We start from the raw sequence: 17,172 nt of genomic DNA, 5'->3' as shown, positions 1-17,172 counted from the left end.
TCCTGCTGTAGTGACAGGCAGCAGCACCCAGCTCTTATATGAGAAACAAAGACTTTAACTGAGGTCCTAAGAGAAACACACTGCTTTTAACTACTTTAAAGCTTTAAAAACATCTTAAAATCTTTATGGCTTCAACTGAAGCATGTTAATGACTGATGGTGAGAAAAGATGAATTATTCATTAATGTCACCTCAGGATGTTCCCAATTTTTGATCGAGGTAGGCTGGCACAAAACTATGCGTTACTTGCTCCTCTTACTCCCTTATTCAAGAACAGTTCCATGTTATAAAGAAAAATGGATCCAGCCTCCCTCACTTACTTCAGCTAAGGTGGCGTATTTTTCTTCAGGAAAATACTCCGAGAAGTTGGGTAGTTATAGGGCAAAGAAGTTGCATGATAATCAACACTGATGGATAGTGATCCAAGAGCAGAAGAATGGACCCCAAACAAGACTAGAAACGTAGTAATTTTTAAACACACCTAATTACATACAGAGCTTGAAGTAGCCGCTCAGAAATTGTTACAGGAAAAAAGAAAAGAAAACAAAACAAATGCCATTTTTAACTAAGTTCTTTTCAAATAGGTCATACTTGGTTATATTAGCATCTGATATGTCATCACAAAGGTGCAAGTAAGGGAGGTGAGATATTGAAGGAAATAAGCTCCAATTCTTCCTTATAAAGACAGCCTAGTGAGACAGAAATCAGGATGAAGACACTGTCACTTCTCCACAGACTACAAAAATACCACTTTGATATCTAGCACTTAGCTTCACAGATCTGCACTTGTGACTAGGAAATGCAGATGCATGGTATGATTTTAAGCATATGATACAGAGGGATACGCAGACAAAGAACAGCCTAGCAGCCTTGAATGGCTGTTAACCCAGAGGGAAAAGAAAAAGAAAGAAAGGAAAAGAAAGAATAAGAAGAGATACTAACATATTTGAAGAAGTGTCACTGGAAAAGATAGCTAAGCATAAACCTAGGACTCGTTTTAGGCACAGTCCAAACAAGGAGTCATTTAAGGTAACAGACTGAAGAAGGCTGAGCAAACCTCTGGCTTTTAGCACCTACATCCACCATCCCACCCTGGCAACACAAGCAGTCGGGGAGAATGAGGTCAGCTCTCCCAGTCCCTTTGCCCTTTTTGTTAAGGCAGAGACGACGAAGGCATTGCAACAAAGAAATTCAATGCAAGATTAAGAATTCTTCAGCTGACTCCATCACTGCTACAGATGGCCAAAACGCACAGCTACAAAGAAGTTCAGACCCACTTGGGACAGCCACAGAACCAAAACAGTTATTAACTCAAGAAATCTCAGTGGCACATACAATAGCAACCCAGAAAAGCCCCACTGTTTCCCAATGTCCAAAATTTAGCAGATAATAAAGCTGACCTGAACAGATTCAGGCACCAATTAATATTCTCACATCTTAACTTATCTGGGAACTGATCTTATATACAAGGGGGTCTGACAAATCCCACAGTCCTCCTGCAGGTGTGGGGGTCTTGAGGAAACTCCAGTCTGAATTTAACTCAATAGAACTATTGGTCCGCTCTTTGGTCAAAGTCAGGCAGTTTGCACGGGAAAACAATATTCCCTGACTGCCAAGCTTAAGTCACAATAAGTAATTCTGCTGTTGTAAAACCACCACCAAAAAAGGAAAGAAAAAGGAAAAAAAAGCCCCTTTTTTGAAGAATTTTTCTGTACATAGAATTCCCAGGCTCCCTATCCCAAGCCTCAAGCAGATGATCCTGTGCTCCTGATCAAAGTGAAGGAGTCCAACAGGCTAGGCTGAGAGCTTCAAACTCTAGAATAATGATGTGGGGCTTTCATCCAACCACTTAAAAAAAAACCTAGAGCACACAGCAATTGTACCATCCTACCACCTGGAAATATCACAGGAAATGGTAATGGATCTGAAAGAATTTCCTGATGAACATGTGCTACCTTCAGTTTATGCACTGAATAATCTGACACATAAATGGCTTAGAAATAAGCATTGTCAAGGTGCTTAATTTGTTAAAACATCTTGCAGAAACTACACAGGTAACTTGGAAAGGGGTATCTCCTTACAGTAGATAAAGGAACCTGTTTCAGATCAGAAATCAAATGTCTTATTTGAAAGCAAAGTCATAAAGCTGGTTTTCTAAAGGACTGCTGGCTAAAAGGAACAAAAAAACCTCAATGTCAACATCACATTTTTGGGTCCTGAATGAAATAACAAACACAGCAATGTTTCCAGGTATCTACTGTCCTTAGACTCAAATGAGAATCCCCAAATATACAGATTTAAACAAAGGCAAATATTTCTGGAGTACCTGACTCTGAAACAGACCACGTGCACTTACCAAACTGAGGATCAAAGTACAAATCTTTACATCACTGCAATGTACACATCCTGGAGAATATTATATCAGAAATTCTAAAAGCATCAGACATCTTGGTCCAGTAGTAACTCTGTTCTTGGTATATGTCCCAGCAGCATGCAATCTTATTTTAAATTCTGCATATAAACTTTGTGGGATGTCATTATTAATTAAATGATACATAAATAAACAAGCTTTCAGATCCAGCAATCAAGCACTGGTAGACAACAGCAGACTAAATTACAGGGCTGTTCTTTATGGCCCATCCTCAGAGATCAACTACTGCCATGGGCAATGATTAGAAATCTTAATTACTTCAACAGCCAATAACTGGCACGGCACCAAGTGAAATTGGTCACTGGTATTAAGAACACAAAACACTGGAGCCATCACAATCTTCCCAGGATTGAGACTGTCAGACTGGAGGTTTATCTCTGTATGTCAGAGTGTCTTGTTATGAAAACCCAGCTACAGCCAGGAGGTTTCAAAAACCAGAAGCTACTCAAGTCCTCCTCACAAAGCAAGCCTAGAAAGCACCAATTAACTCATCCTTATTGTTATTCACAAAAGGAATAATGAAATTTAGCTAACTTGATAAACTTACTGTTTTTGTAAGTAAATCACCTACAGGAATAATTTCTGAAAACTGTTTGCACATGACTTCAGATGGGCCAACTCAGTGGGCACCACAGAATCATAACTGTGCAAAAACAAGTAAACTAAAAAATGTTCCTAGATTTCCTCTAGGTGGCTGGGGATCTGTAAGCTGTTTACGTTAAACAGTTTTATTATATTTGATCCTTCTGGACCTGTGTCATCAGAAATGGTCTGATGCAGCACTATCTCAGAAGATCAAATATGCTGGATGCGTGACACAAAACTCTAACAACACAATCCAGGTAATAGTGGAATAAGAAATAAAATCCACTACAAAATTCTACTTCAGAGACTATCAGCTGTGCTGATACAATTGACATGGCCAACCCAGGAAACAACTCTACCTGATGTAGGGCACTAAACCACTTGAAGGTTTACAAAGTATCAAAATTAATGTTTGATCTTCGGTGCTGAGCTTTGTGGAGTCATTTGATTCATTTAAGCTTTATAGAAAATTGTTACTAAAACTGATTCTATAGCTGTTTATACTGTACATCAGCTACCTTCAAACAAGTGGCTTATGGTAAATTGGGCTAGACATACAACATGAGACACAGTTGACAAGACTCAGATAGGTGTTCACCCACTTCTAGTACACAATTACCTCCTCAGGGCATCTAACCTTGGCATTAAATGCAGAAAATATCCATCTCTCTACTCTTTCTATCATCTCAAACTGCACTAATTCAATGTGGTTTACTAAGGTTCCTAAGGAAGCAAGTGCAGTTTTGGAAAGGCAGCAGCAAACACCCTCACCAGCCTTACCACCTCATTGCTGAGTGCCAAAGGCTCAGCATCAAATAGTCTTCCTAGAGATCTCAGCATTGGGCACAGTCTCATAAGATGTGCAAGAGACAGAGACATTACAGAGTCACTACAAGGTTTAGGCTAACAAATTCAGAAGTAAAACTTGACTTGCATACTCTTGATATTTTTTTAAAAGACATTTCAAAACATTCAGGCATAAAGTATATAATTTCTTCTATGCTCTTCAACTAAAGAAACTTGCTAATTGTAGTGAATTAGTCACTGATGAGAAGAAAAACAATAACAACAAAAAATGCTTAAAAATGACATCAAGTGCAATTACGTTGTTGGACTTTTGGTGGTGAAGGATGAAAGCACTGGGCAGATAACTTTTCATTTTACACAGTAGTGTCCTCCAAAAGCAGAGCAAGGCAGAAAAGGAGGTGGACTTTCCAGTGTAGCACATTACAGGGTAGTAGTATGGATACTATAAAAAAAAAATAATAAAATTTCTTTCCCAATTAAAGCAAAACTTTCTCAACTGAAGTGGAAGAATATGCAGTGGAAGAACACGCACTGGGAAATTAAGCTCAGTACTTGGAACTTCATTAAGCAAGGAGGTCTACCACACACACTGTCATGGCACAAACAGACACAAGACAATTTACTTATGAAATAAGTTGAATATTACAGAATTTGACTGATATGCACTTGTATTTTCCAGGTTTTACGGAGGGGAAAAAAAAAAAAAAAGCTCAGCTTCACAACTAAGACTTCTGTCTGGGACCTTAACATTAAATAATGACCTTTACAGATTTCAGTTATACTTCCTTTTTAAATAAGAGTTTAAAAGATACATACACTTTTGTTTCATAGTCCTTCCAAGCTTTATCAAAGGGCTTTTTCAGGTCCTGTCAAGAAAAAGGAAAAAAATAGTTATTTATTTACATGAAAAATGCTGTGGATCCAACAATGAAGACACACCGTGGCCATTTGCAGTGCCTACCAGAATGAGGGACTCCACTCTTTCTTGAATAGCTCACCTAAGAATTGTGTAAAAGCAATCTTGCACATACAAAAAACAACCTTGCACGCAGAATTAAGATACTCATGTTTTTAAATGCATCTCTATGCCCTTTACAGCTCCATTTTATTCCTTAAAAGGTGTAATCACATGTCATCCCAAGAGCACACTGTGCAATTAATCAAATCAGCTATTTTCTTGTCATTCCACCTCTGGCTCCATTGGAAAGAAGTCCCTGTTCTGAGGCTGTGGTACAGCCTTGGCTAAGGACTTGATTCATCCCACTAAAGTTAAAGAAATCAATTTCCCACTGACTTAATGGGAGCAGTATAGGCTATATGGCTCAACGTAACTAATTCTGTGAGAATTTTGAATTACTTATGTTTCAAATTCCTTTATTCCCTCTGAAGAAGCCACTTATGATAAAATGATCTTAAGTTGTAAAATACTATCACCGATGTCTAAAAATGCAGCAGTTGAAATTCTGCTGAAGTTCAAGAGATCAGCCAACTACAACAAAAAAAAACATTGTTAACTGTCAGATGCTGGAAAAACTTTGCAACTACAGATTAGGTACGAATTCTTACATGTCAGCTAATTATTTCAACAATTATGAAAGTAATTAAAGCAGCATTTGATTTTTTTCTCAAGTCAGGAACATGGGACAACACTGTATTGTAATAAATGTATTTATTCTGACATAGAAAAAGAGAAGAACAAGAGGAATGAAATGTGGTAAGCAAGCAATACAAAGACTATAAATAATCTCTCTTCTCCAGTAATTTACAGAGACCATTTTTAGTCTATGTACATTTTTCTTCTTCCTCCAACGTCCTAGAACAGTAGCTGCCACTCGTTTCCTGTCTGCTCAGTAGTAAACAAAGTGTAAGCCAAATAAGTCTGTTGGCTATAGGCTTTGAAATTTATTATAAACAGATCATCATTTGAGTACTAAGTTATAATTATTTCAAATAGGAAATATCCTGAAGGCACAAGTAAATTCCAGCTTTGTTAAGAAAAATCCTCTGCTCATGCAGTCCAATATGTCTTTCTTAATAATCCATACAGTTCCAGGTAAGTTTAGAATGCTAAATAAATACATTCATAATAATTCTTCTGAATAAAGTACTATCCACTCCTCAACTGAGTAAATATCGGAATTCTTACATCTCTTTCTCTGCTTGTCTTCTGTATCTCAGGGCTGCTTTCAAAACTTCCCAACATTTTTTTTTGTACACATAATCAAGACCATGCTCTATGTGAAACCACAAGCAGAAGAGATGACTCAATTCATTTAAAAAAAAAATAGATGTCATGCTTATTAAGCTAATACGTTACTCTAGTATCCCATGACTTCCATCAAGTAACATTAATACACTAGCTAAATGTATTTATTGTACCAACAATAATTTTATATAAAAATAAGAAGATAAACATACCCCTTTCACTCCTTTCAGATCTCCCTTCAGCAAACTGTCCAATGGAAAAGTGATTATGTTGTTCATATTCTGAATCTGTAACAAGAAAATCACATCAAAACAGTTAATATATTTTAATGCAGAACATACACTATCTCAATCCACAGATTTCAGTAAGTTTCGCAAGGAAATTTTATATATTCTTTTCCTGCTTTATGAAGATGTTTATCAGCACAGTCCATTATCAAAGATGGAGAGAACATGAGTTAATTAAACTTACTCTGGAAACACTATAACCCAAGCCAGCAGGAAACCTGCAAAATTACTGCTGAGGATAAATATCTCATCCAACAGTGACTGCAAAGTAAGAGCACTAATTTTCACATTGCCTGATTTCACTATTTAAATAATACAAAAAACAATAATAGAGTTTTTAATCACTTATATATTTTAAGTTCATCAGTATATTTTAAATTTATCTTGCTTATTTTCCAGTCTTTTCAGACATATTCCATAAAAAGTATCTGCTATTCTCACAGTACATGGCATCTCACTCTGCCAGAAGTTATAAAGACAGAGTGCTGGCCTGTAAAAAAGCCACTACTCAAATATTCTCCATGTATTTTTAAAAAGTAATACATCTGTCTTCTTTATCTCACACAAACTTTGAAATAAGGATTTTATGAGGTCTTGAGTATGTACGTAATTCAAGAGTCAACAAGTAATTTGAGAAGAAAAAAGTTCAAATTAAGGCAACAGTAAAGTAATCATGGTTTTGGATAGGTATCTGTATGATAACATTTTTATAAGTGAAAAGAAGGAAGAAAGAGAGTAGAAATAAGATAGTAAGGGGCATACACCAGGAAAAGAAAGACTTCATGTCCAATTCTTTATGATGCAGGGAACTCGTTCAAGGTATGGGCCACGATGCCTAGGCACAGAGTTTAAACTATAACAATTCAAATGGACTGCACTGAAGAGTAAAAACTGGAGTACTTCAGAAGCACACAATGGCAAAAAAACCCAAAATAACCTTTGCAGTAGTTTAGCAAAGATTGCCTTTGGATGGGTTTCTCTTTCTGATGTTATTATAAGCTGTTATTTTAAAATGTGACTTTTTTTCAAAAAGTACTACAATGCCCAGATGAAGACGGATTTCAAATGTTCAAAGTACGGAAAGAACTTTGCATCACGAAGGAAGAAATGCTTCTGTTTCTTCAGGAATATCAAAGTCCCTTCTAGTGTAACCCACCCAGAGAAGAAAGGAGACTAACGGGAACGTCAAGTAAAAGCATTTCCAATTGTGATCTTTCAGCCTTCCCAGAATGGAAGAATACAAAACGTTATCACCCTCCAGTTACTCGGTGGCCTCACCAGAACAGACTCAGGGTCCCATCCCCACTGGTACTCAACAGCTGCTATTAAAACAAAGTTCTCCAAGTCCCCATCCTTGCTGCCTTAATGTATTTGCTTGAAATTTCAGCCAGCAAAGAGAGAATGAACATAGATCAAATTTAAAGGTTAAACAGATTGCCTCTGCATGGGAAGCTTAAAGAAATATAGAAAATCTGGTCTTTGAAACTCTTACCACAAATTACACTTCCCCTCCTCCATCCCACTTTTTCTCATCCTCAAAAAGCTGCAGGACTCAACCACAGCCCTTTAGAATCAACAAGTTAAATGTGAACTGTGTGGGGTTTTTTTAAATAACTCCTATAAAACTTGAATGAGCAATATCAGCACATGCTTAGCTGGCAATGCTGGAAACGATCTACCTTGTAAGTCCTCAGCACTACTACAACATCTGCATATCAACAGAACCATGCTCAAAGGAAGTAAAATTACATCTTGTAGACACAAGAGATAAGTGAAAGGGTTTCAATCATACAAAACTTAGGTAAAAAAATAAGAACTTCTACAAGAAGACAGATGGAACACATACACCTCTGGACATGCACATCCAGAACGGCTGTCCGGGTGGAGAAGCAGAAGAGGCCTCATCTAAGATGTCATCCCAAGCAAAGTTTTCTACTTTGTTATTCTATTTTGTTACTATGATGCAATCAAATGACCAAGCTAAAGATAAATACTTTCATAGCCTCTATTTAATTATTCTTCAAATTCAGATACCTGTGCACAAAGTAAGAATAAAGCATTTCTCAACAGCAGACACAAGACAGCTGTTTTTTCCTTAAGTCAGAAAAGAAATCCTGTCAGACCCTGCAGTATGATTCCAGTCATGTTCATGTAAACATCAATCAGCCTCCAAAACCCTTCTGGATGTTTCGCAGAATTTCAAGTCATGGGGCCTGAAGTCCAAAGCAACTTTATAAAAAGAACAAGAGGGGAAAACCCAACATTCTCTTTAGAAGTTTGGAGAATGTTTGACTCTTCCAATTAATTCCTTCTGTGTGCTATCACCTGTAACATTACTATCTGTCTATTGTACTCCCTATGCTCCTATTTTATTTGTGACAAATTTAAACATACATAATGCATGAAGTTGTCATTATCAACCTAGTTAGATGAATCATACTTGCTCATATCTATAAATCGGCATGCAATATACATAAGGAAGATCTTACATGTTTTTCTCCTCTTTCTTGAGAGGCTTAAGCTGAACTATCTAAAAATATCAACCCATTTTTGGCACGCAAGAAGCATTAATATACTGCAGTTCCTTGACTGTGTGTATATAGAGAGCTAAAACATATATAACTGTCTCGACATTTTGACTGTTCTATATTTTAAAATATTCTTTAGAAAGAAACATGCACAGAGGTGCAGGAAAGCTTCACAGAAATTAAAGTCATCCTGTGTCAGAGGAACACTAGTGAGGTCCATGTGTTTTTAAAAAAAGAAAGAAAAAAAAATAGTTGACTTGGTTTCCACTTCCAACACCGCTGCTTTGGCAGACTCACAGTTTTCCTCTGACAGCTTCCAACAAGATAAGATGACAGAGACAGGGCAATAAATTAAAACTTCCTAAGCTGAAGAAGTATCAGAGGAGGAGAAGAAACAGCAGGAGGGAGAATGTAAAAATAAACAAACATAGAGCTGCCAGAAGCAGTGGCAGAGGCAACAGGCAAGCCAACGTTTGCGGAGGGGAGAGATTTTCAAGTAGTTTAAGAGTCTATGACTAAACATTGAAGTTCTTCATTTGTCAGCCCTCCCAATTGCTTTAATGAGTCTTTTCCCGAATAGCTTTGGATACTGGGGCCTGCAATATTTCAATGGGCTTTGTTTGCTAAATCCAAGGAAAAAACCCCAAAAACCACCACCACCAAACCCCTTTTTACTACTTCAGAAGTTAAATACTTTTCTTAACATGCCGATAAGCAGAGCAGACCTTAGAATGTTTTCAATTTAAACTAAAATCCAGGCAGTCGAACTGTGTATGACATGACTCCTATTGCCATCACTACATTCTAGGGGCAGTCGCATGTACTTGGTCGTGGGCTTCTCAACCACCAATGAACTCAGGTGAGTGCAAGCAATGGCAGTACTGCCTACTGACAAATGCCTGTTTAAGTTATTTTCATCTTCTTATGGCAAGTACTACTGGATTTAATACTTTCCAAGAGTTTTCCCAGTGATGTGAGCTCTACCAGGACAAGGCCAACCAACACAGCAGGGAGCAAGTGGAAATCAGAACATCTGCTACAGATGAGATGCTGTTTATTTGTCTGAACTTTAAGTTTTTAGCATCTAACCCCAAGACTTCATAAAACGATGTAACAGAGAGCACAAACTTTCATCTTTGCACCGCACCTCCTCCTTACACACAAGGACACAATGCTGCTTTCCTCTGTCCTCACCCCCTGCCCCACCTGCAGCGCAGTGAGGTGTCCCACAGCACAAACTGTGCCCCACCAGGCGGGTGGCTGAGGTGGGACATCACCCACCACCCATATATTTGGTACAGAAAGGGACTCAAGAGAAGGAGTTGAACACCACTACATGTCCACATGGAGCTGCTGGCTCAGCTGCCTAGAAAAATGCCTTCGCACAAGATACCAAGTGTTGCCACCATGTACTACTTGGAAACAGTCCTTGTACCACCAGCGACAGCAAACCACAGGCTGGGAGCCTCTCTGTTAGGAAATGCAAGTGCAAAATGACAGGAAACACATTTTTAAAGGTCTATGTAAAAGCATAAATTGCAGAATTTTAAAAGCAAAGCAAGAAAGAGACTTGAGGTTCTTCCAGCCCATCTTCCTTGCCAGTCGAGGAAAATTCCCAATTGCATACTTTCTAACGTAGGTTAAATCATCTAAGTGGTAGCTTCCATGGCTTTCTCCGAGACACTTCATCTAATATTTTCACAATGAGATTCCATTAATATGCAGTGTATTATTTTCCTCTTCTACAATTATAGTTCTCTGTGAGGCCAGTTCCAACTCTGCTAAGCTTTCTTCATAAATCAACCCATTCAAGCCCTGATAATTTTTTGTTACTGTCCTCTGAATTTCTTCCAGTTGGATCAATACCTTTTTGGCAAAGAAATACAGATAAGATTCCAGGTGGAGCTGAACCCATGCCACTAAGGAGGAATTATTACATCTTGGTTTATGTCTTTACAAGTGTAAATCAAACAATACTCTTACTTTTTCACTCTCACCATTAAGCCAATCTTTCCTCAAGTGTATCAGTGGAAAACAGAAACAACACAACTTAAAACATTGGCTTCACGTACAATACTCCAACCTCAAATATGTGTAAGTGTAGTCAACCGCATTAAAAAAAGCTACAATGAGTTCTTCTAAACAAAACATGCTTGTGAAGCTTCAGACACCAAATGTAGTTTTTAAAACCTAGGTCTGAACTATTACCCTGGGAAAAAAAAACAAAACTAGGCATAACTTAAGAAAGTTCATTGTATAATACAGAAAAGGTAGCTCCCTTGGTTTTGTTATTTGTTACCTTTTACAATTAAGCAAATCTCATTTCTTCTTACATTTATTAAATAAAGTAAAACAGGAGCATATGGTCAGAAAAATACTATCACTATTCTCCCTTTTCTCCTGGCTAAATATCCAAGGATTAGTAATAGAAAAACTTCTCACATGGAATCTCTTCCTCCCAGCTACCTTCCACAGAGTCGAAATATCAGATTCCAGCCCTCTTAATCCAGCATGTTTCATTAGCTTTACATTTAAACGAATTAATTAGAAAGGACAAAAGTGTGTAGAAGAGCAACAAATACAGCAAATGGAATTTGTTAAATAGCTACTTAATCTCCACAGACCAAATCCGTTTTCAAGATGACAGGCAACTACAGATTTTAGTTCTTCTTGGTGTAGCAATCTAAGAACAGGATTTAAAAAAATATTTGAAGTGCAAACAAGTTGCAATGAGCCTTTCCTTGTCCTAACTTTTTTCATGTTAAGACTCACACCTTTCTCACTTGGCGCTAAATTTATTAGCAAGACAGAGTAATTAACATTATATGCAAGTGCCATACAGACCTAACCTACCTGGGAACTGCGGTGCTATCAGTCTGTCAGGAACTAGCACGGAGGTTACCATCAAGAAGCAATACTGTGTATGCCACAGAATGTACTGTGTTACCTTGGAAAATGCCTCTAGTATTTTGTGATAGTTCACTACCAAAAAAGACATCGATCACTCAACCTTCTTAAAAACATTTCTAATTCAGAAGTTGAAGACAAATTTGTAGTTTGATATTGGAGCCAGCGCAAGAGAAAAAACTGCACAGTATATCATAAACTGACCCAAACAACGTAAACCATGCATTAGAAAGGCTAAGGTAAGTAGTTACAAGAACCTGATGCACAGTAAATGTCAATTTATTTCTTCTCTTTAAGATGTGCTTTATAAAGTACTTCAAATGTGAAGAACCAATGTTCATAAATGTTGGGGTTTTTTCTCCAAGTTCTATGCACTACTTAAAAGTGCACACATAAAAGCAGTGTAGCAAAACACATCTAAGAACCTCAAGACCCGAACTTTAACTTGTATCATTTACAGTTGAGTAACTGGATTCAAAGGAAAAAACAACAAAAAAACAACAACCAAACTTAAGTTGGTTGAGAAATATTTTAAAACATTGATGCCTTGATAAGCCCAAAAAATATCAAAGTCTTTTGGGAAACTTTTAAAAATATTAAAGTAAAGAAGAATCTAAAACCCCCTGTTAAAGAACTCTAGAATGGCTTTCTTTTACCTTACTAAAGAGAAGTTTAAGGAAAATCTTTTTGCAGAAGCACTTTAGAGCTACAGCTCTAAATGCCACCCAGGCCAAGAGCTGACAGAACACATCAGCTTCCAGAAACAAAAGCCAAATATATGATAAAGCAAAACTTGACAGTAGCCCTAAAGCTTTGCCAGTGTTAATAGCTCTGGCATCTGTTCCAGCCTGAACATGTCCTCTCACCTCCTTGCACAATACCCACTCATTTCAGCTAAAATCTGTGGAAATTCAGGGCCCTATGAAACTCCAGAGATAGGGCTGTTTAAAAAGAGTACCTTTCAGATTGTTTTTTTTAACAGCAGGTGGTTTGTATGGCTTTGGCTATGTTTTTGATGAATCTATTTACAACCAAAATATGCTGGGTGCTACAAGGAAACACCAGAGGAGAGGGATGGTTTTACTGCCACTATGCTTAAAGCGTTCAGACTTGTATACCTCACCACTCTGAGAGAATACATGGGGCTTGTTTCATATATGGCTATGACTACAAAAAACAGGACACCCAAATTATTTCCAAATACCATATGGTATTTTTTACACTAGTCCACACCCTTGTAACCTCTTCGAAAATGAGACCTCCATCACAGAATCATAGAATAGAATGGTTTCAGTAGGAAAAGACCTTCAAGAACATCAAGTCCAATCATCGAATCAGCCATGGTCCGCCAGTAGACCATTCCCTAAGCACGACATCTACTCTAATTTTAATCACCTCCAGGGATGGTGACTCTACTACCTCCCTGGGCAGCCTGTTCCAGTGCTTGACAACCCTTGCGGTAAAGAAATTCCTCCTGACATCCAACCTAAACCTCCCCTGGTGCAACTTGAGGCCATTACCCCTTGTCCTATCACTAGCTATGAGGGAGAAGAGACTGACCCCACTTTGCTACAACCTCCTTTCAGGTAGTTTTAGACAATGATAAAGTCTCCCCTAAGCCTCATTTTCTCCAGTCTAAACAACCCCAGCTCCCTCAGCTGCACTAAGACTTGTGCTCTAAACCCTTCACCAGCTTCACTGCCCTTCTCTGGACACGCTCCAGCACCTCAATGTTCTTCTAGTAGTGAGGGACTCAGAACTGAACACAGTATTCAAGGTGCAGCCTCACCAGCACCGAACACAGGGGAAGGATCCCTGCTCTGCTTCTGCTGGTCACACCATTCCTGACACAGGCCAGGATGCCGTTGGCCTTCTTGGCTGCCTGGGCACACTGCTGGCTCATGTTCAGACAGCAGTCGACCAACATCAGTGAACTTACGAACACATTTTCAAAGTGATCAGTTACCAACAATTTATTCTAACGGTATTAACTTCTAATAGGTAAAGTTACATAAAACTATAGTTTTGCACTATAATTCTATAATTCTTGTTTATAAATATGGTATTTCCAAGCAATAATGAAGTTTACATCTTTTTTTCCTATGTATTTCTTTCTGGAGGAAACTATTTTCCTAGAGAGATACCAAATTCAAGGACCATTTGGCTTCTCCATTTCTTCAGTTTTCCTTTGCTAGTCAGGAGAAAACAGAAAACTTCAAACCTCAACAATAGGAAGCATATTAGGAAAGAGCAGAACCTTACAGAGCTCCATCACGAGACAGTATTAAAGAAGAGAGAAAGTACCTATACTGTTGCAATTAAATAAAATAAAATTACATCAATACAAAATTATTATTCACTTCAAAAACAGAGAAAATCAGAATCACAAACTGAGAAAAACTAAACACTTATCTACTATCTCATGACAGATCTTCTTCATATACAAACAAACTGAAGCAAAAATACATAGTTGCTAGTGTAAAAGCAGTACACAGCAAAAAGACATAGAAATATTCCTTGGAGAAGACACACAAAACACTTAAATGGATACAAACAGGTAATAAGAACATGCATCCTACTTCCTATAGGTATTTATTGTATTTATATTTTCCTTTCCCGTTTGTGGGGAAAAAAGTTATTCTTGTCAGAAACATTTTTCAAAGATAGCAATTACTGGTTTTAAGAGAACAAATAGCTAAGATTTTGGTAAAACGACAACATTTTTTTAGCTTTTAAAAATCTTCTTGAAATATAATACACTAAAAGGCTTTTCTGGGGAGGGGGTGCAGCTTTTTAGTAGATTGCTTTTTAAAACCACCTAAGCATCAGATTTCCCAGATCCATTTACCTAATGAAGTCACCATATTGTAATTAATATATGATAGAGAGAGGGGCTTTTAGTCAACAGAAGGGATGAATTAAAAGACTGATTGTATCTCCCCTTCCATATGAGCAGTCTACCTCTGTATGGGAGACTCGGGATAACTGACTCAGTAAGGATGCCTCTTCTGATACGTAATCTCAGATAGTATTTGTACATCCAGAGATATTCAAATCAATATGACCAATATGAAATACATTTCACTATTGATAAATACATTTGGGACCAGATTCTCTCTCATCAACATCACAACTGGGTAAAAAGAGAGGACAGCATCAGGGAGTGAATGGGACTGCCCTAAATCCCATCAGCTGGAAACAATCCCCAAAGAACTGATTATGAGCAGCTGGCTACAAACTACAGACATTTGGTCTACACTCATAAAAGCATTTGATGTGTCTCCATCCCACTGATTTCAGCAGGCATAGACTTTTAAAGGCTTGGAGGAATCTGGGTCATCTGCCCTTCCCAGCCCCTGGTTTAAGAGTTACGTGGTTTCAAGTCAATCTGGGACTTACCCAGACATGGGAAAGCTCTAGTTAGTAGGATGTAGTCAGACTCTGCTCTTTTTGTGCCCTCTGATTAATGTGAAATTGAGGCTGAAAATTCTCCATTTGTCATTAAAACTCCTATTCTTCCATTTGGCTCCATCCCATTTGGCTCACTGAAGAGTGCTTTTAAGCCTTACTGGCTTCAGTTGCAGGATTGGTCCCCAGTGGACACTACTGTCATTCTAGCATTATGTTTGGGTTTGTTTTCCTGACCCTTTTCCCTGAGAAGCAAGAGACTCTCTCTTCTAGGGACACTAAAAATCTCCTTTTATCAATATAAATGGGAAGTGTGAAAAAGTAAAGTAAAATCAACATGAACACAGAGTAAACCAAGTTGGGTTTTGCTGGTTTCACAATTATAAAGCAAATTGTTGAGTTTGTTTGGGTTTTGTGGTGGTTTGTTTTTTGGTGGTTTGTTTTTTGGTTTTGTTCTGGGGTTTTTGGGTTTGGTTTGGCTTTTTTTTAGTTTTGAGTTTTGCAAGGGGAAAGGCTAGTGCATGAGACATTTTCCTAAGCCAAGAATTTTTTAAGAACAGTGCTTGCTAAAACACAAATTGTCTTCAACACAAAGAGCTGTTATAATTCAGAAATACAGCCTGTGTAATGCCCTTAAAATTTCAGCATGTTTTTATTAAGTAACTCTTACCAAATTTTTGAAGAGTGCAGTTAATTCCTTTGTAAACACAGAAAATTTTAAAAACGCTGTTCCCAAATCTGGGTCATCCCTGCAAACACAGTTGCCTCCGAACTTCTCCAGTGCTTGTGTATACTGTTCTTCATTTTCCACATGAGCTTCAAAAAGAGCAAAACATGAAAATTTCATCAGTAGATAAAAAGTTATAGAAATTACAATTGAGTTTGTGTTTAAAAAAACAAATGAACAACCAACTTTATGGAATATTTCTTGCTAAAAATATTAACCTGCTGCAATAAACATTTATTATTTATATTTCAATGCTGATATGCCAGAAGTATGACATATCCCACTAATTCTGATTTATGTGTATCTATTCACATACTGTACAAAGGACAATGTGTCATCAGGACAAGACATCTGACAGGTAACCACTCTAGAAAGAGCCACAATATTTCTGCACCATACTGGAGACTGCATAACAATTCCCTACTCCTATAATAAACGTTTAGAATCTTTTATTAATGCTCTTTAATTTTAACTGTGTGCTATTATGTTTAACCGTGTGCTGAACAAAGAAACAGAGGGGATCAAGTGTGTGGGCAGAGTCCTGGATCTCTACAAGAGATAAATAAGATTCTCAGGTCATCTTAGGAAACAGGACTACAAACTGCATTACAGATGAGGACAAAACCTATATTTATGTTAGCTCTCCAATTCAGAGCTGCAGATTACTTGCTTGTGTAGACAGGCATAATAAGTCCCTGTCAATTTGACTTGTGGAATAAAACAAGACATCTTTCTGAACCCAAGCCTAGTGACCATTTCAAGCTTGAGCACATGGACAAAGCAGACTGAGTTGGCACTGAAGAAAGTTAATGTTGCCTATTTCTTATTCTAGCTGCGGCCAATTTCAAACATTTCAAAGGAAGTCAGAAAAAAACCCCACACCCTAGAAAACAAATTATGCATTAATAAGAACAAAGACCCTTTCTTGGCGATTACACCAGACCAGCATAAACCCTGAAGATTATTTAGAGGATTAATCTGTTCAAACAAGCAATGATCCAGTTTCATTTCAAGCCCATTTGTATACATTAACACATTTAATATCCAAATGATTCTTGATGCATTGTCCTTTCTCCAAATTTCTAAGAATTAGTTGCACAAGCTGTTCAATATACCTAGCACACTCCAACTTCAAAACAAGCCTGTCTGTTCATACTCCTATTTGGACAACCATTCAAGAAATTTATTTCTCAAGCAGTGACAAATTTTCTTTAACTTTCAATATATGAAACTAAACCCCTGTGGAGCAGTGGTATAGTATCACAGAATATTAGGAGTTGGAAGGGA

General features: G+C 37.6%; 1 protein-coding gene across 1 annotated transcript in view; it reads right to left on the bottom strand.

The window, feature by feature from the left end:
• The window catches only part of ASAP2 (ArfGAP with SH3 domain, ankyrin repeat and PH domain 2), a gene marked incomplete at its 5' end in the record, with an annotated part of 61,546 nt that extends 45,572 nt beyond the window's left edge, over positions 1 to 15,974 (bottom strand). The window contains 3 exons of the mRNA XM_010184100.1: positions 4,639 to 4,688; positions 6,241 to 6,315; positions 15,829 to 15,974. Of these exons, the coding sequence (XP_010182402.1) occupies positions 4,639 to 4,688; positions 6,241 to 6,315; positions 15,829 to 15,974 (271 nt within the window). The remainder of the gene's footprint in view (positions 1 to 4,638; positions 4,689 to 6,240; positions 6,316 to 15,828) is intronic.
• Positions 15,975 to 17,172: the final 1,198 nt, after the last annotated feature.

This window comes from Mesitornis unicolor, unplaced genomic scaffold (assembly GCF_000695765.1).
Source record: "Mesitornis unicolor isolate BGI_N332 unplaced genomic scaffold, ASM69576v1 scaffold6065, whole genome shotgun sequence".
In the NCBI taxonomy this organism is placed as follows: domain Eukaryota; kingdom Metazoa; phylum Chordata; class Aves; order Mesitornithiformes; family Mesitornithidae; genus Mesitornis; species Mesitornis unicolor.
Note: the sequence above shows the minus strand (reverse complement) of the source record. Positions and strands in the feature narration are given on the sequence as shown.